Source organism: Eutrigla gurnardus, assembly GCF_963514095.1.
Source record: "Eutrigla gurnardus genome assembly, chromosome: 15".
Taxonomy (NCBI): Eukaryota; Metazoa; Chordata; class Actinopteri; order Perciformes; family Triglidae; genus Eutrigla; species Eutrigla gurnardus.
In genome coordinates, this window is record NC_139938.1 from 24,739,650 (window position 1) to 24,759,649 (window position 20,000).

At 43.9% G+C, this 20,000-nt stretch overlaps 1 protein-coding gene across 1 annotated transcript in view; it reads right to left on the reverse strand.

The window, feature by feature from the left end:
• Positions 1-14,453: 14,453 nt before the first annotated feature.
• spry4 (sprouty homolog 4) overlaps positions 14,454-20,000 on the reverse strand; it is a 6,998-nt gene continuing 1,451 nt past the window's right edge. The window contains exon 2 of the mRNA XM_084028061.1: positions 14,454-18,954. Within this exon, the coding sequence (XP_083884187.1) occupies positions 17,749-18,903 (1,155 nt within the window). The 5' untranslated portion in view covers positions 18,904-18,954 and the 3' untranslated portion in view covers positions 14,454-17,748. The remainder of the gene's footprint in view (positions 18,955-20,000) is intronic.

Genomic DNA, 20,000 nt, shown 5'->3' on the forward strand with positions numbered 1-20,000 from the left:
CTCTCTCTCTCTCTCTCTCTCTCTCTCTCTCTCTCTCTCTCTCTCTCTCTCTCTCACCCTCAACCCCTCTCTGTGGTTTCTATGGTGTTCACTCATATGTTATAACAAAATTCAGTTTGGTGTTGATGAAAAAGTTGCCCAGTTATTGCTGCATGCTCAAGGACTGGTGGCTTTCTCAGAACACCTTTTAAAGCCTGACGTATGCGGCCATTGACTGCCTGCTGACTGAGTAGGGGATGATTGCATCTCCGAACCCCGACCCCTACTCCGTGTCCACAGTGAGTAGGTAGGCTAACAGTTTTGTGGCGTGCTTGCTAACTGCTAATAGGAAGCCTATGTTTCTGCATTTTCACATTAGATGAGAAACTTTGCAGCTCAAGGCTTTCATTGCAGAGAGTGTTTTCTATCGCTGGTCCAGCATTGAATTGTAAAGCGCAGGGTTATGTTGGGTTAGTGGAGGTCAGGGAACACAAGGACAAATTGCTAAATGAAATGTTTCTTCTTCATCTTTGGCTGGGACTCTTTGCCTGTCTGGTGTTTACGTCCTGGGCTCAAGAGTAGAGGGCAGGAGGGAGGAAGTGGGGATGACCTGGAAGAAAGAACGAAGGCCTTCACTTTCTCTGGCCTGTTTGCTCGGAGCACAAACTGTGGTCATTTCAGTCTTTCCCCTCACACTTTCTTCACCTCTTTCTCTCCTCTTTTTCACTCTTTCTCTCTTTCCACACCCTTCTGCCTCCTCTCTTTCTCTGTCTTTCTTCACCACTGGGATGACAGCCATGTGCTTTGGAGGCCCTCAGCGATGAAACCACACATTGGAGCTGTAGCAGGGGGTAGAAGAAGACGAAGGCTCCAGAAAAAGCTCTGCCGGTGCTCCCAGCCAAGACACCAGCCAGAAACCAAACTGGATGTGGTGAAACTGTCAAATTACTTAAGGAAACTGCAGCAAAACCTCAGGAGGCGAAAAACAGAGGGGGAGAGGAGAGATTCTTTTTTCTTGCGAAACAAGCAGAGTAAATTGTGTTTGTAAAGTAATTTATGATTTTAAAAAATGTCAGTGAGGCGACCTGGCTGTTTTTTTCAAATATTTTATTTTTATTAAATAAGAGTGCGTCTAATACCCTTCTTCATCCAGGTTGCTTTACAAAAATAGTCGTAGTTTAGTTCAAAAGCTACAACATGTTTAAATCTTATTGTAAAATGTTGCATACCTGTCCAATTAAAATATTTGACCAATCATTCAGTAAGGGGAACCAACAACACCACATCCATTTTCAACCCTGTCCCTTGAAATTACATTTATGATACCAGCTTTTTTGCCAGTTACATTTTGAAGGAAACATAATTAATGCCTGTCGTTTATTCTATTCAGTGGCAATATTTCAGTGAACTGAAGGAAGTGCCACGTTTTTGTACCATATGCAGATCGTAGGGAGTTTCCTGGGGTAGATGGAGGGCGTACAAAGCCTTCTCAGGCACCAAATGTACTTTGGTCAAGGGTGGGGATTACTTGTCGTTAAATTAAATGTGTCGTGTTTTGGGGTTTTGATACTTTTCACTTTTTCGGACTATAATCTTTCTCTAACCTGAGCCAAGTACTTTCAGTATCCAAAGAATAACCATCAAAATGCAATCATGCTGTAGTTGCTACGAGTTGAAAAACAAATGAAATGCACGTCGGTGAGAATATTGCGACTTTTCAGATACATTTATTAAAGAAATGCTTGTGAATGCATTAATACTGATCATTGGTTCATAAAGAGGGCAAACATTTAATTAACTTGTGGTAAAAACATAAAGCACCAATGTGCAAAAGACAGTAATGAGAAAAAGAAGTTCTCATTATCAGAGTTCGCTGCTTGTGGACTCCGGATGTCCCATAACTGACTCTGCTGGAGGTACAGCGTCTTTGGGATTTTTTTTTTCACTGTCCATTTTAATCTGTGAAACATTTTGAACATTTGGCAGTGGTTTATGCCCCGTTTTATGCAGGATCTGAAATTTGCACTGGAAATGAGAGGGCTTTTATTTTGACATTCCCACCCGTTAAACTGACGCAGGAGTCCAGTTTCCCTTCATTTAAGAGGAAGATGTGACATGCAAACATTGTAAGAGTTGATGCCGGACATAAGGGATGAATCAGCTCACGGCCTGAGTCGATCATTAGGCCGCTAATCACTGCTATATGTTTCAAATAAAGTGTTACTGTGTGTGTGTGTGTGTGTGTGTGTGTGTGTGTGTGTGTGTGTGTGTGTGTGTGTGTGTGTGTGTGTGTGTGTGTGTGTGTGTGTGTGTGTGTGTGTGTGTGTGTGTGTGTGTGTGTGTCACACGCTCTGGCTCCACTGAGACTCTATGCCCAGCAGTTATAGACAGCAGACATGGCTTTAACTTACACTACCTCCATCTCTCTCTCTCTCTCTCTCTCTCTCTCTCTCTCTCTCTTACACACACACACACACACACACACACACACACACACACACACACACACACACACACACACACACACCCCTACCTCCTCCTCCTCTCCATAACAAACAGCAAGAGTCTGGGCCCCCAAGGCTTCCTGTATGCTACGCACAGCCAGCAAATAAACACAATCACATTCATTTACCCCCCCCCACACACACACACACACACACACACACACACACACACACACACACACACACACACACACACACACACACACACACACACACACACACACGTATTCATGCACACTCTGCGACTGAACGAGGACTCAGACCAAATGGGTAACCACTGCTATTTCTTCCCTCATTAAGCAGCAATATTACGAGCTGATACTCTGAGAGGCCTGTGGGCTTGGACTCTGTGTCCCGAGGTTTCCACAGTGGGGGGGGGGGGGGGGGACGCCTCCTTCTGTTACAGGAAGAGAGGAAACGGAGGAGATAACCAACGATGCCGCAAAGATTTAATACCCATATTTTAGAGGTTAAATCAAGGAAACTGTGTGTCCACAGGATGATTAAGGTCACAGAAAAGTGGATGGGAATTCTCAAACTCTTTTTTTAACAAAGTATTGAAATTGCATAATTTCTTTTCCATTCTATGCAAGTTTTCCAGTCAGGATTTTTCCATCTGGATCATTCTGAATCTATCATTTCTTTTGAATGAGTGTAGCTCATCACACCAGAAACAGGATGGGACAGGTGTTGATTAGTGGGCTGTAAAGGTGTTGATAGGCTGAAATATTTTTGCTGTCGTTGCGTCTAGTTTTTAATCCTCATTTTTTTTAGCCAACAAACACGAGTGGTATTGATCTTCCCATTTAACTCTTCACAAGAATGTAAATAAACTATTATTTTAAATTGTGTGCAATTACTTTTTGCCATAACATTGAGGGACTGTGTGTTAAGTTAGCTCAAATAGCTGCACCATTTATCTGATGTTCATGTAAATTGTATGGATATTAGAATCCTTTGAAACATAATGTATTTTTTAAATCGGTTTAATTCACCGATTTGAATGATGCGTGTCACATTTAAAATCTCTCCCAGTATTCACAAAACTGTTGCTTCTATTTTGTAAGCTGATGTAAATTCCCCTATTTTAGTCCCACCAACAATATGTTTTTGACTTCACCTATATATACATCACGTGTTTATAATATCCTTTCCTCTCCCGTCGTCCTCCTCCTCTCGAGCGTGTGAAAGGAAGATACCAGGGTAGCAACAGAGGAAACATAGCAACCACATAATTGGTGGCCAGGATCAAACTTCAATCACATCGCCCAACCAGCGAGGCTCGGTACCCTGTTCTTTTCTCATATATCGTGTGCCATAATGACTGTGACACAGCTCCGCTACTACACAGTTCGGTTGAGTCGGAATGTATGTAATTGGTTTACAGAAGTTGCATTTAAAGAGGGGAAAAAAAACAAATCTGCAAGGTTGCAAGTCACTGACATGTACTCGCTGTTGTGGTGGAAAAGAACCCGCTTAAAGATCTGTTTAATTTGTAATAAAACACAAATCATCAAGATGTATTTGAAGTTACATGCAATCGCAGTGGCCTATTTTACATCTCTCTTTACTATAAACAGTGTTGCTTTAAAAAACAGAGGTTTATTTTTTGGATTGTGCGAAAGGAAGTATATTGTATTAGTTTTGTTGTGAATCAAATAGCAGCAAAATAACAGCCTAAAGCAAGGAATGCATCTGCTGACCGCTTCAAAGGTGTATACATTTTGAATGTAAATAGCCACGGCACTTACAAAAACCCTTAAATATCTTTTAGTTTGTAAATCTGTAAGCAGAAAACGGAGGTCAGGAGTGTCATGCCTTGATTTCCTAGAACTGAACGGCTATAAAACTCCAAGGACGGGTTTGTTGATTTTAGAAGGTTGAGTCTCCTTCCTGTTATCAAAGAGACATAGAGGTGGTGGACAATTACATAACACCAAATATCGCAGACCTGCTACTGAGCTCAATTCTGAGGCTGAAGAAAAGGGAATAAAATCCTTTTGATATAAGCTTTAACACAATGCCCCCATTTTCAAAAAGCTTTTCTACCTCGTTTCGACTTCACATCGGTAACTACAGCATTCAAGAAAACGCTAGCTATGTCTTCGACGGCCGTTGAGCTGTTTCCATGGCCTTCGACGGCCGTTGAGCTGTTTCCATGGCGATGGTAGTCTCAACTTTAGCACTGAAGTTTAGCCCTTCTGGGGGAGGGTGGCCAACGTTTGTGGCTCATGGTGACTTTTTGTTTTTTGCAGCAGACTCCTGTCTTCTCTTTTGTATTTGATCTCAAAGACAAAACAGGAATAACACAAATTTGTGATTATTCAAATGTATTAAAAAAGGAGATAAAATGTGAGAAAAATAAAACTGATCATCACAACCAGACTCCAAACTCCACCAGGAATGATTGCTGTCGTGTGTGTGTGTGTGTGTGTGTGTGTGTGTGTGTGTGTGTGTGTGTGTGTGTGTGTGTGTGTGTGTGTGTGTGTGTGTGTGTGTGTGTGTGTGTGTGTGTGTGTGTGTGTGTGTGTGTGTGTGTGTGTGTTTGGTCGTCCCACCAGACACAGGAAGTTACAGTGTCCCGGACGTCATTGTACTGTGGGACAGAGGTGTCTTTGTCTGGGCCCGAGGTCGCTGAGCAGGTGCTCTGTCTCTGTTCCCTCAGTGGTGCTCAGTCACTCTCTTCTCTTTCTCTCTCACTCCCTCTCCAAATCTCTTTCTGCATTTCCCTCCAAGTTTTATGCACATGTTACACGTGAAATGACAAACAATTAAAGAGATCTTCTTGATCTGAAAGCCCCAAAATGTGAATTACTGTGGCACCGACAATGGAGTGTCTTTTGTAGTGTCAATGTTTCATTATTTCATCTCATTATTTGCCTTCATGTATATATAGTAATGATGAAACTGACAATCTCATCCAAGAGAGTGCAGAGAATAGACGGTCCAGCCATTGCAGATGGTTTTGACAGTGATTTCTTAATTAAAACATTGATAGGTGGATTCAAATCTTCAAATATGTGAATAAATACACAAGAAATATTATTTTTAGAGCTCGGAAGAAAGACATGCAAAAATGGTTTCATTGCAATTTGAGAACACATTCCAATAATATAATGCCATTTTTTTATTCTCTTGAGAACATTCATTATAAGCGACTGAAGCTAATCCATCACATTTCTTTCTTGCGGATGTTTCACTTAAAACCAGCTGATGAATGTACTTTAATGTTCTTTCATAGTTGGATGGCAGCAGAGACATAAATGGACGTCTGGGCTTCCTGTTGACAGCCTGAAGAGTCCTGAAGGAGGCAAGTGTACGTAGCCACACACAAACACACAAAAAACACACACTCCGACTCAGGAACGTGAGAAAAGAACGAGAGGGAGATTAACACACTAATCCAATATCCGATGCTCCTGGACGGAGGAGCGGCTGCTGAATGATGCCTCTCTTTCTCTCTCTCTGCTGCTAATATACATTCAGCTGCATTTGTACGTCTGTGCATGGACAAGTGTGTGATTATGTGGTTCAGTTAAACTAGTTCCTAGAGATTCCCCTTCTTGGAAACCATTAACTAAATCACTTTTTCACAATGGCTGCCACAAAGTGAATTCAGAGGGTTAATAATTAATTCCCTCTGCATGCTTTCAGAGGTTCTGTCCACTGAGACCTGTTGATTGGCAGCCGTATACAGCACTTTGTTGACGAAGATTAAAAGGACAATCCGTCAATTTAATATTGCACCTGCCTGAAGTCAAGGGCGTCTCAACGCACACACTTAAACAAGGAGAAAGACTCGTCAAAATTGGTGCAGAAAAATAATAGTAGTAAATATTTACTTCTTTGATTGTTCTTTCTCTTAAATCTTCTATATTTTGTGAGAATTTAATAAGACCCGATGGCGTCCAGTCATTCTAACAAACGTCCTCCCAGGAAATGCACTTACTGTTTTTTCTTCCGTGGCGTGGAGCCCCGTTCACCTGTGTGTTACTGTGTGCTCACTCTAAATGACACCCATAAAATAATCAAAGCCGTCATAATGGAAAGAGTAATAATTAACCTTGTTGATACAGTTATACAGATCCCTTAAGGCCGTCTACAGGGAAACGGTTTTGGGGTATTTTTCTCTGTTGCAGTACTTTGGTTGGTTGTTTGATCTCTAACCAACTGTCTTACAGTAACATACTGTTGCTCAAAGCCCTGGCTAATTATCATGAAATTAATATATAGCTAAACTATATAGCTAAATAAAAAACTACAACAGTTGATCACTAATTTCTGATTTTACTTAGTTGAAATGATACGTGAAAAGTAGTTTATTTTGAAAGGTTTGCAATATTTTCTCCAAATTATGACCAGAGATTCCCTTCAAAGTTTCGATCTCAAAATTCTACGTCAATGGATATTCTTTGCTTTCGATATTTCAATAACGCATTTGACTGCATGATGAAGACATCTCAGAAGTGCAAGTAACTTGAACAAGTTACAAACTGCATTATATTTCACTTATATTTCTGGGATAACACACGTCGTTGTAAACCATCATACGGTGCAGCCGGCTTTGGCTGAGTGACCTTTGACCTTCGAGAACAGAGAAGGCATGACAGGAACTTCACAGGATAGGGAAAGGTCAGCCAACAGGAACACGAGAGTGCCAGCAGAGCTCCAAGGAAACATTGAACTGGTGTGAGACATGCCGACCCACCCGACCCTCCGCTTCCAAACCTGCAAACGCACATCCACGCGCACGCATAATGCACACAACTCTCAGAAAACACCACTTTCTCGCTTTGCCTATAGGTGCCCTAGCGTGAGAGGTGGGGATTGTTTCTGATGGGTTGCCATGGTGATTTTCCTTGTTGTGCACCATGTTGACTAAACAGATGCATGTTAACAGGAAGGAGAGAGGGCATTTGGCCGCAGCGCTATGTTAGCGAATTTACAAGAGGAGCGTTTTCACGAAAAGTAAGGTCTCTCCTCTCCCGACCCCGACAGCGAGTTGGCAGATTCCGAGGAGTAACAGATGTGTGTAACGTCATTATATCTGTCATTGACGAGGACCACTGTTGGATTTGTAGTACAAAGCTGCTGTAATTGTATCACAGCGCATCCAGCTTCCACATCTAAACTCTACAAGTCCCCTCAGGGCGCGTAAGAACGAGTCCACATTAATGTTGTCCATGCGCGTATGCATCATGTCATGTGGGCTGTAAATATGACCGGAGAATTTGGCCACGACTGAATTCATGCACAAACAACTGGCCTTGTTGTGCTTTTAAATGCTTTGAGCGTGAATATGGCTGCTGTTTGTACGAGCTCACACTCTTCAGTCAGACATTGATTTGTCCTCTCGAGTCCAACAACAAAGCCTCATTGTAGATGACGAAGCACACAAAGTCACACTGCATACAGTACACAGGCTAGGGAACAAACAAACACACAGCAGCGCTGACTTCCTGTGGAGTCATAGCGGTTACATAAGTCTCTCTCCTCGTTTCCTTGTTGTCCTTCTTTCTCGGTTTCTCTTGCGTTCGTCCTGAAGGAACAGAAACCGGAGCGCAGACGGACGAGCAGACACGAGAATGAAGCAGATTTAACCTTTAACAACCTCATGGGAATTACATGACGGTGCATGTGTGACTTTGAAGCCACATCTAGGAAACAATATTATTATAATATCATTATAGCAGGAACTTTTCATCATTTTCTTACCTAAATGATAAGAATAACGATAAATAAACCTTTTTTTGTTTCCTTCGTTTTTTGTTCACCATCATCCACTTTCACAAGCTTGTATTTCTTATATAGTTTCCTAATTATCTGCCTTCCCTGTAATGCCACAGAGAAAACGACCCATATCTCCGTTTACCTGTGAGAGCATCTGAGAAAAATCACCCGCTGAGAATCAAATGCAGCTTAAATGAGGACGATTATATATATTTCCTTTTCTACACGTCTTCTTTTCGTGTTTTTGCATGATTAGTGACCTACGCTAAAACACACCTAGTATCTAACATCCTTAAATGAAAACGTGCACTAATAATTGGTGCACACTTTGAAATTTCTCAAACTGAAAAAAGTCCTGCATGAGCCCGTGTGAAGAGACCCGTGAAGCCCAGCAGGATAGGATATCAGCTGTATCCCCTAAAAAAAAAAAATGGAGGTCAGGATGAAAGTGACGTTATTCGCTCTCTCTTGAAATTGTGAGCGGGAAAAAGTCAGTGCAGCGGCTTCACTTGAGAAAGGAGAAAACAAGATTAGAGGAAGCAGATAGGAGCGCTTGGACAGAGAGGAGGAGAGGCAAAGATTCATAACGTCGTTTTGCAGTATTTCTCCGTGTGCGTGCACGCTGTCTGTCTTCTGCATGTGCACGTGTGTCTGTTCTGTTCTCTTTTTGAGTCCGTACTGGGTGGAAGAGACGCAAGCCAAGAGATAAATGTATGAAATGTTATTGTGGCGGTGCTGGCTCTGCTCCAGAGGAAGTGCTTGGCTTTGACAATGCTCTCACCAGGAATGCACTGCAGGCCGCCGCCAAGTGGGCGTGTTGCTGCTCCGGGGTCGGAAGCCAAGTTTGGTCGGTTCAGTTTTGGCCCCTCCGACGCCTCGGGGGACCGTTCTGCTCCGCTGTTGTTCAGAGGGAGCGAGCGAACGAGAGGGAAAAGGAGAGAGGAAGAGGGGTGCGAGGGTGTAGGTTCGTGTGCTCGTGTAAGCTCACTTTGTATAGAATTGAATGAGTGTGTTTGTGTGTGTGTGTGTGTGTGTTTTCCCTTTTGAGGGGAGGATCTGAAAGGAATGCAACTGTTCCTTTACACATGTCCACCCCCCCTGAGGCAGCCACAGGGTCTGTTGAAAACAGACACGCATCCATGACAGAAACACACACACACACACACACACACACACACACACACACACACACACACACACACACACACACACACACACACACACACACACACACACACGGAGGTTGAGGAATGGAAGGAAGTATCAAACTACACCGGCAGAATACTTATCAAGACTAAGGAGCAAAGCTGCCCATTAAGATTCCAGACATTCGCTGCTTAACTTCTGCAATAAGAAAAATAATAGGATCACAATAGATCATAATAGTCATATGTAGAATATCACATTTTGAGGCAATCGAAAATGTCTCCCTCATTTGTCTGAAAAATCAACACCACCTTGACGTCCACTGACAAAAAGAGAGAAGCCGTTTGATGAGTTTAATTTGTTTCTCTATTTATGTGCTGCCCCTTTTGTTGACACCCCCTGAAAGCTGGAATCAAACCCTCCCCCTGGGTACAGGGTTAGCATAATGGTGGTATAATGGGAGAAGGCTGTAACAGAAAGCAGTAAAGAGGCCAGTGTGGTGGCGGAGGCCTGTGTGCTGCAGACTGGCAGTGCCTGGTGATAAGAGGCTGCGGCCTGGATGGCCTCTCTGAGGGGAAGTGATGCAAGACAGTAGCTCTTTGTTTCGTGGCATTACTTGGTGCCGTGCCAGTGGCCCCGCTGAATGAAACGGACCGGTTGGCTTGTTTGCTGGCTGGGGTGACTGGCTTCATGGTGGACAGGCTGGCTGCCTGGCTGACTTGGTGGTAGGCAGGCAACTGCGGCGCTAAAAATCGTGGCTAATCTCTCTTTTCTCCTCTTCTTTCTGTCTTTCTCGCTCTTTCGCCTCCTACGAGCACAAAGGAACTCTTAAGCCGTGAACTGGGAAATATTTCCCTCCATGAAATATCCGCCAGCACCACCGCTTTGGTTTTTTGACATGAAAAACTATTTGGATGTTTGATCGCTGTCAAGGCTGACATTTTGCATGAAAAAGTCAGATGTTCTTACTGTAATATCTACAGTTATAAGTCGAGCACACTGAGGCTCCCACGGACCATTTGTGGACGGATGCACATTAAATCGGACAAGCTTCTCAAAAATCCCGAACATCCGCTCCTCCTTTGCCTCCTGCTCTCCTCCGACTGTCCCAGCAGCTCCTGCTCTTCTCCCCTCTTGCTTTCCCCGCCACTTCCCAAGTGTTGAAATGTGTGTTTTTCCTGCAGCTCAAGCCGTCCTGTCACACTTAGGTTCATTTTACTTTTGAATTCCACAGAGGAAATGGAGGAGGGGAAAGAAGGGGGGCAGAGGAGGAGATACTGTGTGTGTATGGACATCTGCATGTGTGTGTGTGTGTGTGTGTGTGTGTGTGTGTGGTGGGAGGCGACGTGATTTTGCAGTCTGCAGGTCTAAATGTCAGGGGTTCCATTTCCAAACAGCGTGCACTTGTCATGTCTGCCCCATATAAGAGCGTGCATTCCTGCAGACCTGCGTAGCATCTCATGTGAGACTCACCCATGTGCACACACACATGTAGAGGCCTACACGGACATAAACTCCCCCTCACTTGCCATCACCTTTCTGCTCCTGAATCCGGGCAACCAAGTCTGGGAACCAAAACCTCAGTGGAGTAATGGTTTCCTTGGTAGCCAGGTGGTTAGAGTGCATGTCCTACAAATGCATCGTCCTGGGTTCGCCTTGGGACAGTCACATGTCCTATCCACCCCCCGACCCTGCATTTCTACACTGTCTTCTTGATTTGGCATGAAGGCAAATTTGCAAAACATTCTTTAAAAATATTATTAATATAAAATATATTTACATACCGGTATTAAATGGAAACCATAGACTGTGTATTAGAAGTGGACGTAGACACTGTGGCGTCATTCATTGTGTTATGGACTAATGGTTTCAAGCCTGGAGTTTTGACCATATTTGGATGAAAGGGTGGAGCTTCGGGATTAGTGAGTCTGGGTACCGTTAGCATCACAAATGCTAAGTTCCCAGCTAATGCTAGGGAAAGCTAATTAGTGTGAAATAAGACATCAAGCTAAAACTTTGTAGTTGGTTTTGTTAAATGTTTATGTTGTATAGTAGGAATTCTAACATTGGGGTCGATTGGATTAACTTTTTTGGAGCCGGTCTCAAGTGGCCACACAAACAACTACAATTTTTTTGGCACTTGGCACTTTTTGGCTCTGACTTGGAGACCAATCACACCTTGCAGTCTTGGATGACCTGCTGGCACAGAGTGATTTGTTACTGTAAAATCTCAAATCATTGTCTGGTGCTCATCAAAGTAGCCGATGCCACACGTCTGTTGGTCACGTTAGGGCCAACATTTTGTAGTCTGATCCTGGATGACATCTCATGCTGTGTTTTTGGACCCAGCAACTCCAAAGCTCCATCAATGGCAGATCGCCAGATTGTCACACTCTTTAATATTTAACAAGTCATACATTTACAGATTTTGTTCTATAAACAGATACAGTGAGAGGAGGATGAATGGTGGTGAAAGGAAGAGGCAGAGAGGAAAGCGTGTGTGTGTGTGTGTGTGTGTGTGTGTGTGTGTCGGAGGGGTTGTCGGCGAGAGGGGGTTTGGTTGAGCACTACACCAGATGTGAAAATGACTTTTGCAATATGTCATCTAAACAGCAAACTGCAGGGGATTTACTTGAGCTAACTTGAAGCACATAAGTGCTGGAAAGTCAAAATTACTGTTAGCTTCTTGAAAATCTCAAACGGATTCAGAGACCAGCTGAGGGGAAACATCATTCATTGCAGGAAACTGACATGTGTTTTTTTCCCCCCACGGCTTCAGTGCATTGGTCTAGCATGTGTTTCCCAAATGCAGATTCCCGCTGGAAAGTGGAGGGTTTGCCCCTTTAAGTGGTATCTGGGGTCACATCGATGCGGTGACTTGGCAGGACAAGTTCTGCTGGTTGTGAAACACGGCAGATAAGGAGACAAACATGAGATGGGTCAAGTCAGATTATGTCGCCGGGAGGTTGCACCTGATGATCCCTTTGTCCTGCAGTTATCGCAGCACAACCTCTGTTTTCACTGGGACTCGTGTGTAATGATGGTTGAACACACACACACACACACACACACACACACACACACACATGAGGTCAAACATGTCCTAACTGGAACAATCCAGCCTGAGGGCCACTGATACTCTTCTCTTTCTATTCTGGTCTCTTTAATAAAGAAAAACATGGAGTCCTTAAATATTTAAATGTCCCGTTCTCAGTTGGTAATTTAAATAATGTAAGTCATTTTTGGACATTCATAAAACACCATTATACTTGTATTTGAGTATGTGTGTGTGTGTGTGTGTGTGTGTGTGTGTGTGTGTGTGTGTGTGTGTGTGTGTGTGTCTGTGTGTGTGTGTCTGTGCTGGGTGTGACGACCTTATTCTTGACATTTACAATTACTTGACACTTAACGCTGCAAATAAAGCAGAGTACAAACATGCAGCAGCGGTCTGACATAGAAGCTTCCCGCCCCACACATATCAAATTAAATAACACCCTTAATGTGCTGAACATGTTTTTTAAAAACATCCTAGTATCAGTTTCAACCACCTGAGTTCTCCAAAACCAAAATAATAATTTGCATACACAGGACTGGTTCCTCAGTGAACCCAGCCCGCTGTAATAACAGCCAATAATAAATAGTTTCTCCTTCACCTGCCTGTGCCGAAGCTTCCTGTGTTGATGATGTATCGGCCCAGTGGGGTGGAGATGACAATGTAGGTGTGGAGGAAGTCAAATGCAGGTGTTTGTGTGTGTGCATGTGTGTGTGTGCGTGCTGTTCCAGGTGGGTGCTGACAGACTGGCAGGTAAACAGGCAGGTTGGTCTCTGATCTCACCTGTTGGAGCAGACACTGCAGCGCCTGCAGGGCTTCTGCAGCGGAAACGTGTTCTTTATGTGATGCTGGAAGGCCAAACTCGACTCTGCTCTCTTTGTGTCTTCTTTTTTCCTTTCCGTGCTGTCTCTTCTCCGCCGTTCTCACACACTCCGTGTCGTTCGGTCGTTCGACTCTCCTCTTCGTCCCAGGTGCACTCGGGTAAACACCAAGGAAACGAGCGTGTACAGGGAAGGCATGAGGGGAGGAAGAGCGCCTCAGGGAAACAGCAGCACAGGTGGGCACATACACACACACACACACACACACACACACACACACACACACACACACACACACACACACACACACACACACACACACACACACACACACACAGGGACAGGAAGATTTTGTGTGTGTGTGATTTTGTGTGCTCCAGCTTCTTAAGGAGGTGCTTTGGAGAGAAAGGAATGCCACACATCCAGATTATAACAGACCACCCCTATAAACTAGAAGGAAGTTAGTTTAACCTGTGAGTCAAACACACACACACACACACACACACACACACACACACACACACACACACACACACACAAACGCAGCAGCCATCAAGTATTAGCTCTGATATGAAGTGACCATCTGTCTCATATTACATCGTCCGGAGGAAGTTGTGGAATTATTTCCTGTTACTTATGTAATGTTTTCTTTCAGTTTAAGGTCAAGCTGCTTTATTTGGCCTCCGGTGACCTACCAGTGTTTTATAGGGAGCGATCCATTCAGACACAGGAAGCGGGGGACCTCAGGAAGTTGAAGTGTTGATGTTAAACAACTAAAGCCCATAAATGTTCTCTTACAGAATGAATAATAGTTTAAATAATAAGAATATAGTAATTTAAGTATCTTCACGGGAAGCTTAAGTGGTTACAGACGTTAAAAGCTGTTTTGAAGGGGATTTTCTTTGCTAACGTGGATCTACATGTGAACCATTACTCAGCATGTTTGTCCTTTTTCCGCAAATTAGATTTTAATAGGAGGAAATGTTGATTTATGCATATTTGTCGATAAATTATGCTGTATGTATTTTTGTCCAAAATCCTCCTCTGTATATGTATGGTCTCTCTGAAGATAGTGTGTGTGTGTGTGTGTGTGTGTGTGTGTGTGTGTGTGTGTGTGTGTGTGTGTGTGTGTGTGTGTGTGTGTGTGTGTGTGTGTGTGTGTGTGTGTGTGTGTGTGTTTCATTTGGATGAACTCACAAAAGTAACGACACAACAGCCAGATATATTTAACAATATATATTTCCATTGTCAATGTACATTCCTTTTCGACATAAGCTTTCTTCACAAACAAAAAAAGTTGGCATCTAAATAAATACTATATAAAATAGAACTTCAAAATAAATATATCTATAAAGGGAACCTTTTATATGAGAGATTTTTTTTCTGTTTGTTATATCTAAACAAAACAAAAGCACAGATCTCGTTCTGAATCCCCAACATTGACATTGCAAAGGCATAAAGGAATGGAGTAGCGTCACCCTGCTGTATGAGACTCTTGTTTGGGTTGAAAATAAAATTTAAAAAAATCGGTGCCCGCAAATGAGCGACACAAAAGGGGGGAATGGGTGTGTAAAAATCACAGCATTGTAGCAAAGGCATAAAAGAGAAAAGAGAGGTTTTAATCATTGAGTTGTTGTCGTTGGATGATTATTCCATACCTTGAATTGACTAGCGAGCACATGTAAAAGTATAAAGCTAACGCGCGGTGAAGAGCATTACTCTTGCAGTGACAGAACTGCAGAATAAAAGAAGAGAAAGGCAGCGACTGTTGAAAAAAAGAGGTCCACTGATTAAAAAGATGGCACAGAACTACAAATCGAGAGGAAAAACAAAGATGGGGGGGGGGGGCACAGAGTAGAAGTGGGAGACAGACTTGTCTTTCTCTCCCGTCTCTGTGGTATGACAAGTTTATGCACAGCAGCTGTGTTTGTCAATCAAGGCCAGGGGTGTTTGTTGGAAGGAGGGAAGATGAGGGAAGGGGGGAAAGCGAGAGAGAGAAAAAGAGGGGAGAGTGCTGAGACACTGAGCAGCAACAGCAGGAAATGGGTTGATCCGGATAGGGGTAGATTGTGTTCCCTGTGTGGATTCAATGAGTCCTCAGTCTTTAGGACTCGGAGAGGAACCAGGGAATTAGCTTAGCCTCTCGACTGCTAATGAGCCACGGATAGCATAAACAGCAGGAGGTTTTTTTGTTGTTGTTTTCTTTATTGCCGGGCACACTTTTCTAAATCAAGTGCTAGTGATAAAAAGTCATTTCTTGTTACCCCTTCCCGAACCTTCCTCTCGCCAGCCTCCCTCTTTTCTCTTTCCCACAACCTCAAAAACATCTTAATCTTACCCTCAAAATATGTATCTAATATATTCTCTATATGTTTTGTACTGAATTGTAGTTATAACGTACCATGCAATCTTTCAAGGACATTTAAAAGTCTCTTCTAAAGAACACAAATGTTGTGAAACTATTTACAGCAAATAACATTTCACCTGCATAGCTCTATTACTAAATATATTGTCAGAACATTTGTGATTTTTGCCGCCCACCTACATGAATCAGGCCTTTGCCCAGTCACACAATCATTCTCATCAGTTTTGGCACCTTTCGCTCGGACTGAATTGCTAGGTTTTGAAAATATTGCCTCATACATTCAAGACTAAGGACAGTGTGTGTTTTCTTTCCTCTTTTTTTTCTCTCCTGTGTGATATCAGCTTTGTGCAACAAGATAAATACAACTATGAGCAAAGTTAGGCGCCCTAATGGAAGTTAAGGGTCCAACATGAAAGAGAGGTGTGTGTTATGGAGCAACAAAGACAGTCTGCCTTTATGCCAAACAGGGAAAAAAAGGCCATCTGTATTAAAGGGCAGAATACCTTTTAAGAACCAACTGCCGTCAACTCCATTTGGCAAGAGTGCATAACAACTGTGATCACTCAGACAGCGAAAACAAGCTACTGTACGCTATAGCTTCCTTTGGCAAAGTCCTAAGAACATCATGCACACCACAAAAATAGACTTTGAGAATAAAAGACAGACTATCTGACTAAAGCAGCTATGCAGCATAATGATTAGAATTTCATGAAGACACTGTGTGTGTAGAGGGGGGCGGGCTGGGTGTGGACTACATGTAGTGCACGCAAACATAAGGTGAGATAGCTGAGGTGGTTAATACTGTGCTTTAGTACATCATTTAAGGGGTTTGCGTCTTCCTAAAAAGGTTGTGCAAGTGGCAGGTTTGATTTTGACAAAGGCTGACTAGATACAAACACAACAACAACTTTGCTATGCCTTCTCTCCCCCCTCTTCACTCTCTATCACTTGCATCGCCTCTCCTCCGGAAACCTTGTTTTCTGGCCAGTTTGTCTCTCACTTAGCTTACTTGATTTAAATTATTCACTATTGCCTTTTTGCCCCCAAAATATGTCTTTGCCCTTCTTGTGCAAAGAGGAAGTAGACCAGGCTCTTAGGCAGTTTAGAAATCAACGTGCTGTTGGCCAAGATCAAGAGAGGATTACTGAAACAGTCCCTGAGAAGGTTGGGTGTACTTTTTTTTTCCTTTTTCTTTTTTTTTTTACACAATTCTCTACAACACATCAATTTCTAGCATGGTGCCTAACCATTAGACTAGAGCATGCAAGTCATGACATGCATTACCTCTGAGGTGATTGGTGAACAGCATTCGAAATCTTTTAGAATCTCTTCACCCCCCCAAAAAATTAGGAAACACATTGTAAAGTGACCATCTCTCTCTCTCACCCGCCATACAACTGCTTATTCACAGAGTGAGAATGATGGGAAATCAATATTATCTTTAAAGTCTCAAAAAGATTTGTTTTTACAGCTCCTCCCGTGGAGACTAAAATAAAATGTTAGCATTGCCAAGTTAGCATCTGTAAGCTAAAAGTGGGGGTTAAAAATGGCAACACTAAAAGATGGTGTTCATCATAATAGTGGAGAGAGCAAGGGGCGGTTTCACTCTTGCGGTGGCCCGTCATAAAGCCACAGTGTAGGTATTGTTTTTCCTGTTTGTTTGGAGAGAGGGACATTTGGGCTGTGCTTTTGGAGGGTTAGGAGGGGGGCGTAAAGGTATTTATCTCCATCAAATCATTTTCATGTTATCAGAGGAACCAACTTCTGGTTAGTTACCATTACAAAAAAATAGCTGAGGAATACAGAGCAGCAGAGAGGTACAATGACTTTGTGCCTTCAGCCATCTTTGCAAAACAACACAAACACCAGTCCCATAATCGTGTCTCTTCATCTTCTTGTTTCACTTTTTTACCAAAAAGGAAAACATCTCGGGGGACTTGGACTAGCCAACTCTCTCACACCAGGCCACATTTCAACACGGGTCAAGAAGCCATTTAAGTACCTTTTGTTTTACATAAGTCACCTTCCAGCGGAATATTGGGGTTGTTTAAGGGGTCGGTGTTGGATTGTCCTATCGGTAGAGAGCAAGCAAGTACTGTGTGGTCCTGTCCAATATTTAGCGAGGCCACCGTGGGCCAGTTTGGTCCACTATCATGACCCCTGCTGCTGCTGCTGCTTCTCTAGCATCCCATCTTTTGCTTCTATGCCTCCGTTTTTACACACGGGGGCACCCGCGCTAGCCTGCGAGTTCTTGCAGCGGCAGCCGGGTCTGCTAGCATTGTCGTAACACTTCTGTCCCAGTTTGGCCAGGCCTGTAGCTGGCAGATAGCAGACCAGGCAAGGCAGGACAACTGAAAGGGCGGCCATGAAGGACCAGCGTGCACAACAGTTAGCCTGGGAGCACGAGCAGGGCTTGTCGGCGCAGGAGCCCTCGTCGTCCTCGTCCTCGGTGCAGTGGTAGAAGATCCCCTTGACCAGGCACATGCAGGTGGCTGTATCCACCAGGCTCTGAGCAGAGCACAGGCACTCCTGGTTGCAGACCCAGCAAGAGGGTAGGGTCCGAGGGAGCGTACACTCTGTGCATCGGCACTTCCCGCAGTGCTCGCAGAGAAGGAGGTGCTTCTTCTCGGCCGGGGAAGTAGGGATCACCGCCAAACCCTGCTGGCCTCCCGTGGCACACACGCCCCCTGCCGGCATCTTTGCAGACTTGAGATCCAGCGATTTAGAGGAGGAGGAGCAGGAGGAAGTGGATGAAGAGGAGGTGAGGACTTTTGATTCGGAGGAAGTGAAGCAGCCTGGAGTTCGGGTTGTGATTGTGTTGACGGGGCCCAGGTGGGGGTGCAGGTTTGGGTGGTGGTCCACCGTTGGGGTGGGCGCAGCGTGGTCCAACAGCCTCTGATCAGATGAAGTGCTGCTGCTGCTGCTGATGGAGCTGGGCCTCCCGCTGAAGGAAATCCAAGGGTGGGTGGTGGTGTCCTGGTGAGGGTGGGGCTCGCACCTGCCCTGCTGGTGGTGCTGGTGCTGGTGATTGTGATGATGGTTGTGGTTCGCCCCCAGGAAGGCCTCCTGATTCTGACCGAGCCAAGTAATTCTTCGGTTCACAGACTTCTGGCTCGGGGGCTGCTGGGAGACGACGGCCGGGCTGTCGATGTAGTCGTTCTCCACATGCGAGGACTTTATCTGGTCGATGGGGTAGATGGTGAGAGGGTGCTGAAGGCGGCCGTAGGGCACGCGACTGTCCAGCAGGGGCTGGGAGATGAGGGAGGAGGACACTCCGGGGATGTGGTGGGGAACCCTGGACTCCATATGTAGGCTGGTGCCTCGCACGTCTTCACTCTAAAGCAGCATTTAGCAAAACTGCAAAAAAGGACAGATACAAAAGAAACGGTTATGACCATCTGCTGTTGATTGAGTTCTTATCTTCAACCACAAAGAAGGCAAAACATATTGTGAATAAAGGGTGATATGGAAATAATAACATTTAAGGTCATTCTACCAAAGAATATTAACCAAGTTAACAAGAATGTGTGCCTTCCTTAATTTTTTCTTTGACCAAACCAGGGATCAAAACCTTCACATTATATGAGAAGAAACTGTCCTTTGTATCTATTTAATCACACATGTTAATGGTTATTGGAGGTTCAGGTTGTGTAATTGTTCCCTCCTGTTGACAACTAACCACTGCTTAATATCCCAAGTAATCTCCTTCCCCACACTGAGACTTTTCTTTATCACAGTAATAATGCATTTCCATAGATTTCAAATCAACACCTTTAACAGCAGTAGAACAGAAGTAGTTTACTTCACCCTTGGTGATGATTACATTTTTAAAAACCACAGCGTTTCAGTCCCTCAACGGAAATCTCTTTCAGGGCCGGATCTCTGCGATCATCTGAATGAAGAGTTTCCAAACGATCTTGATCTTTAGACTTGAATACCAACAGGGTTTCAAACCTCCTCTATTCTAACTTTGACATTAGAACAATACAAGTTGGGCTCTCATCGCCTCCTTTTCCAAAGAGCAGGGAGCACCAGAGAGCAGGGCTTGCATGCAAAAGACTCAAAGATGCAAAACAAGGCAGAGAAAAGACCGGAGAGGGTTGCCAGAATTTGGACTTCAACAAAAACCAACAAGAGGAAAGGAAATTAGTGCTTAGGATCACATATTAATAACGATAATAGAATGCCACCTATGGTTGTGCATATTGTGAATTGGCCCTCACAATATATGTGCACTCCATTTGTGAATGGATCTGATTTTGTGAGCTGCAGGTTTTTTTGTGAACGAACGCTGCTGGCTGCACTCATGAATCAATGCGCTCCAGTCATGATGGGACTGAATGAAATCGGTTTCATCATTCATGTCATCGATGAAACGCTCCGTAGTCGGCAAAGACCCAACA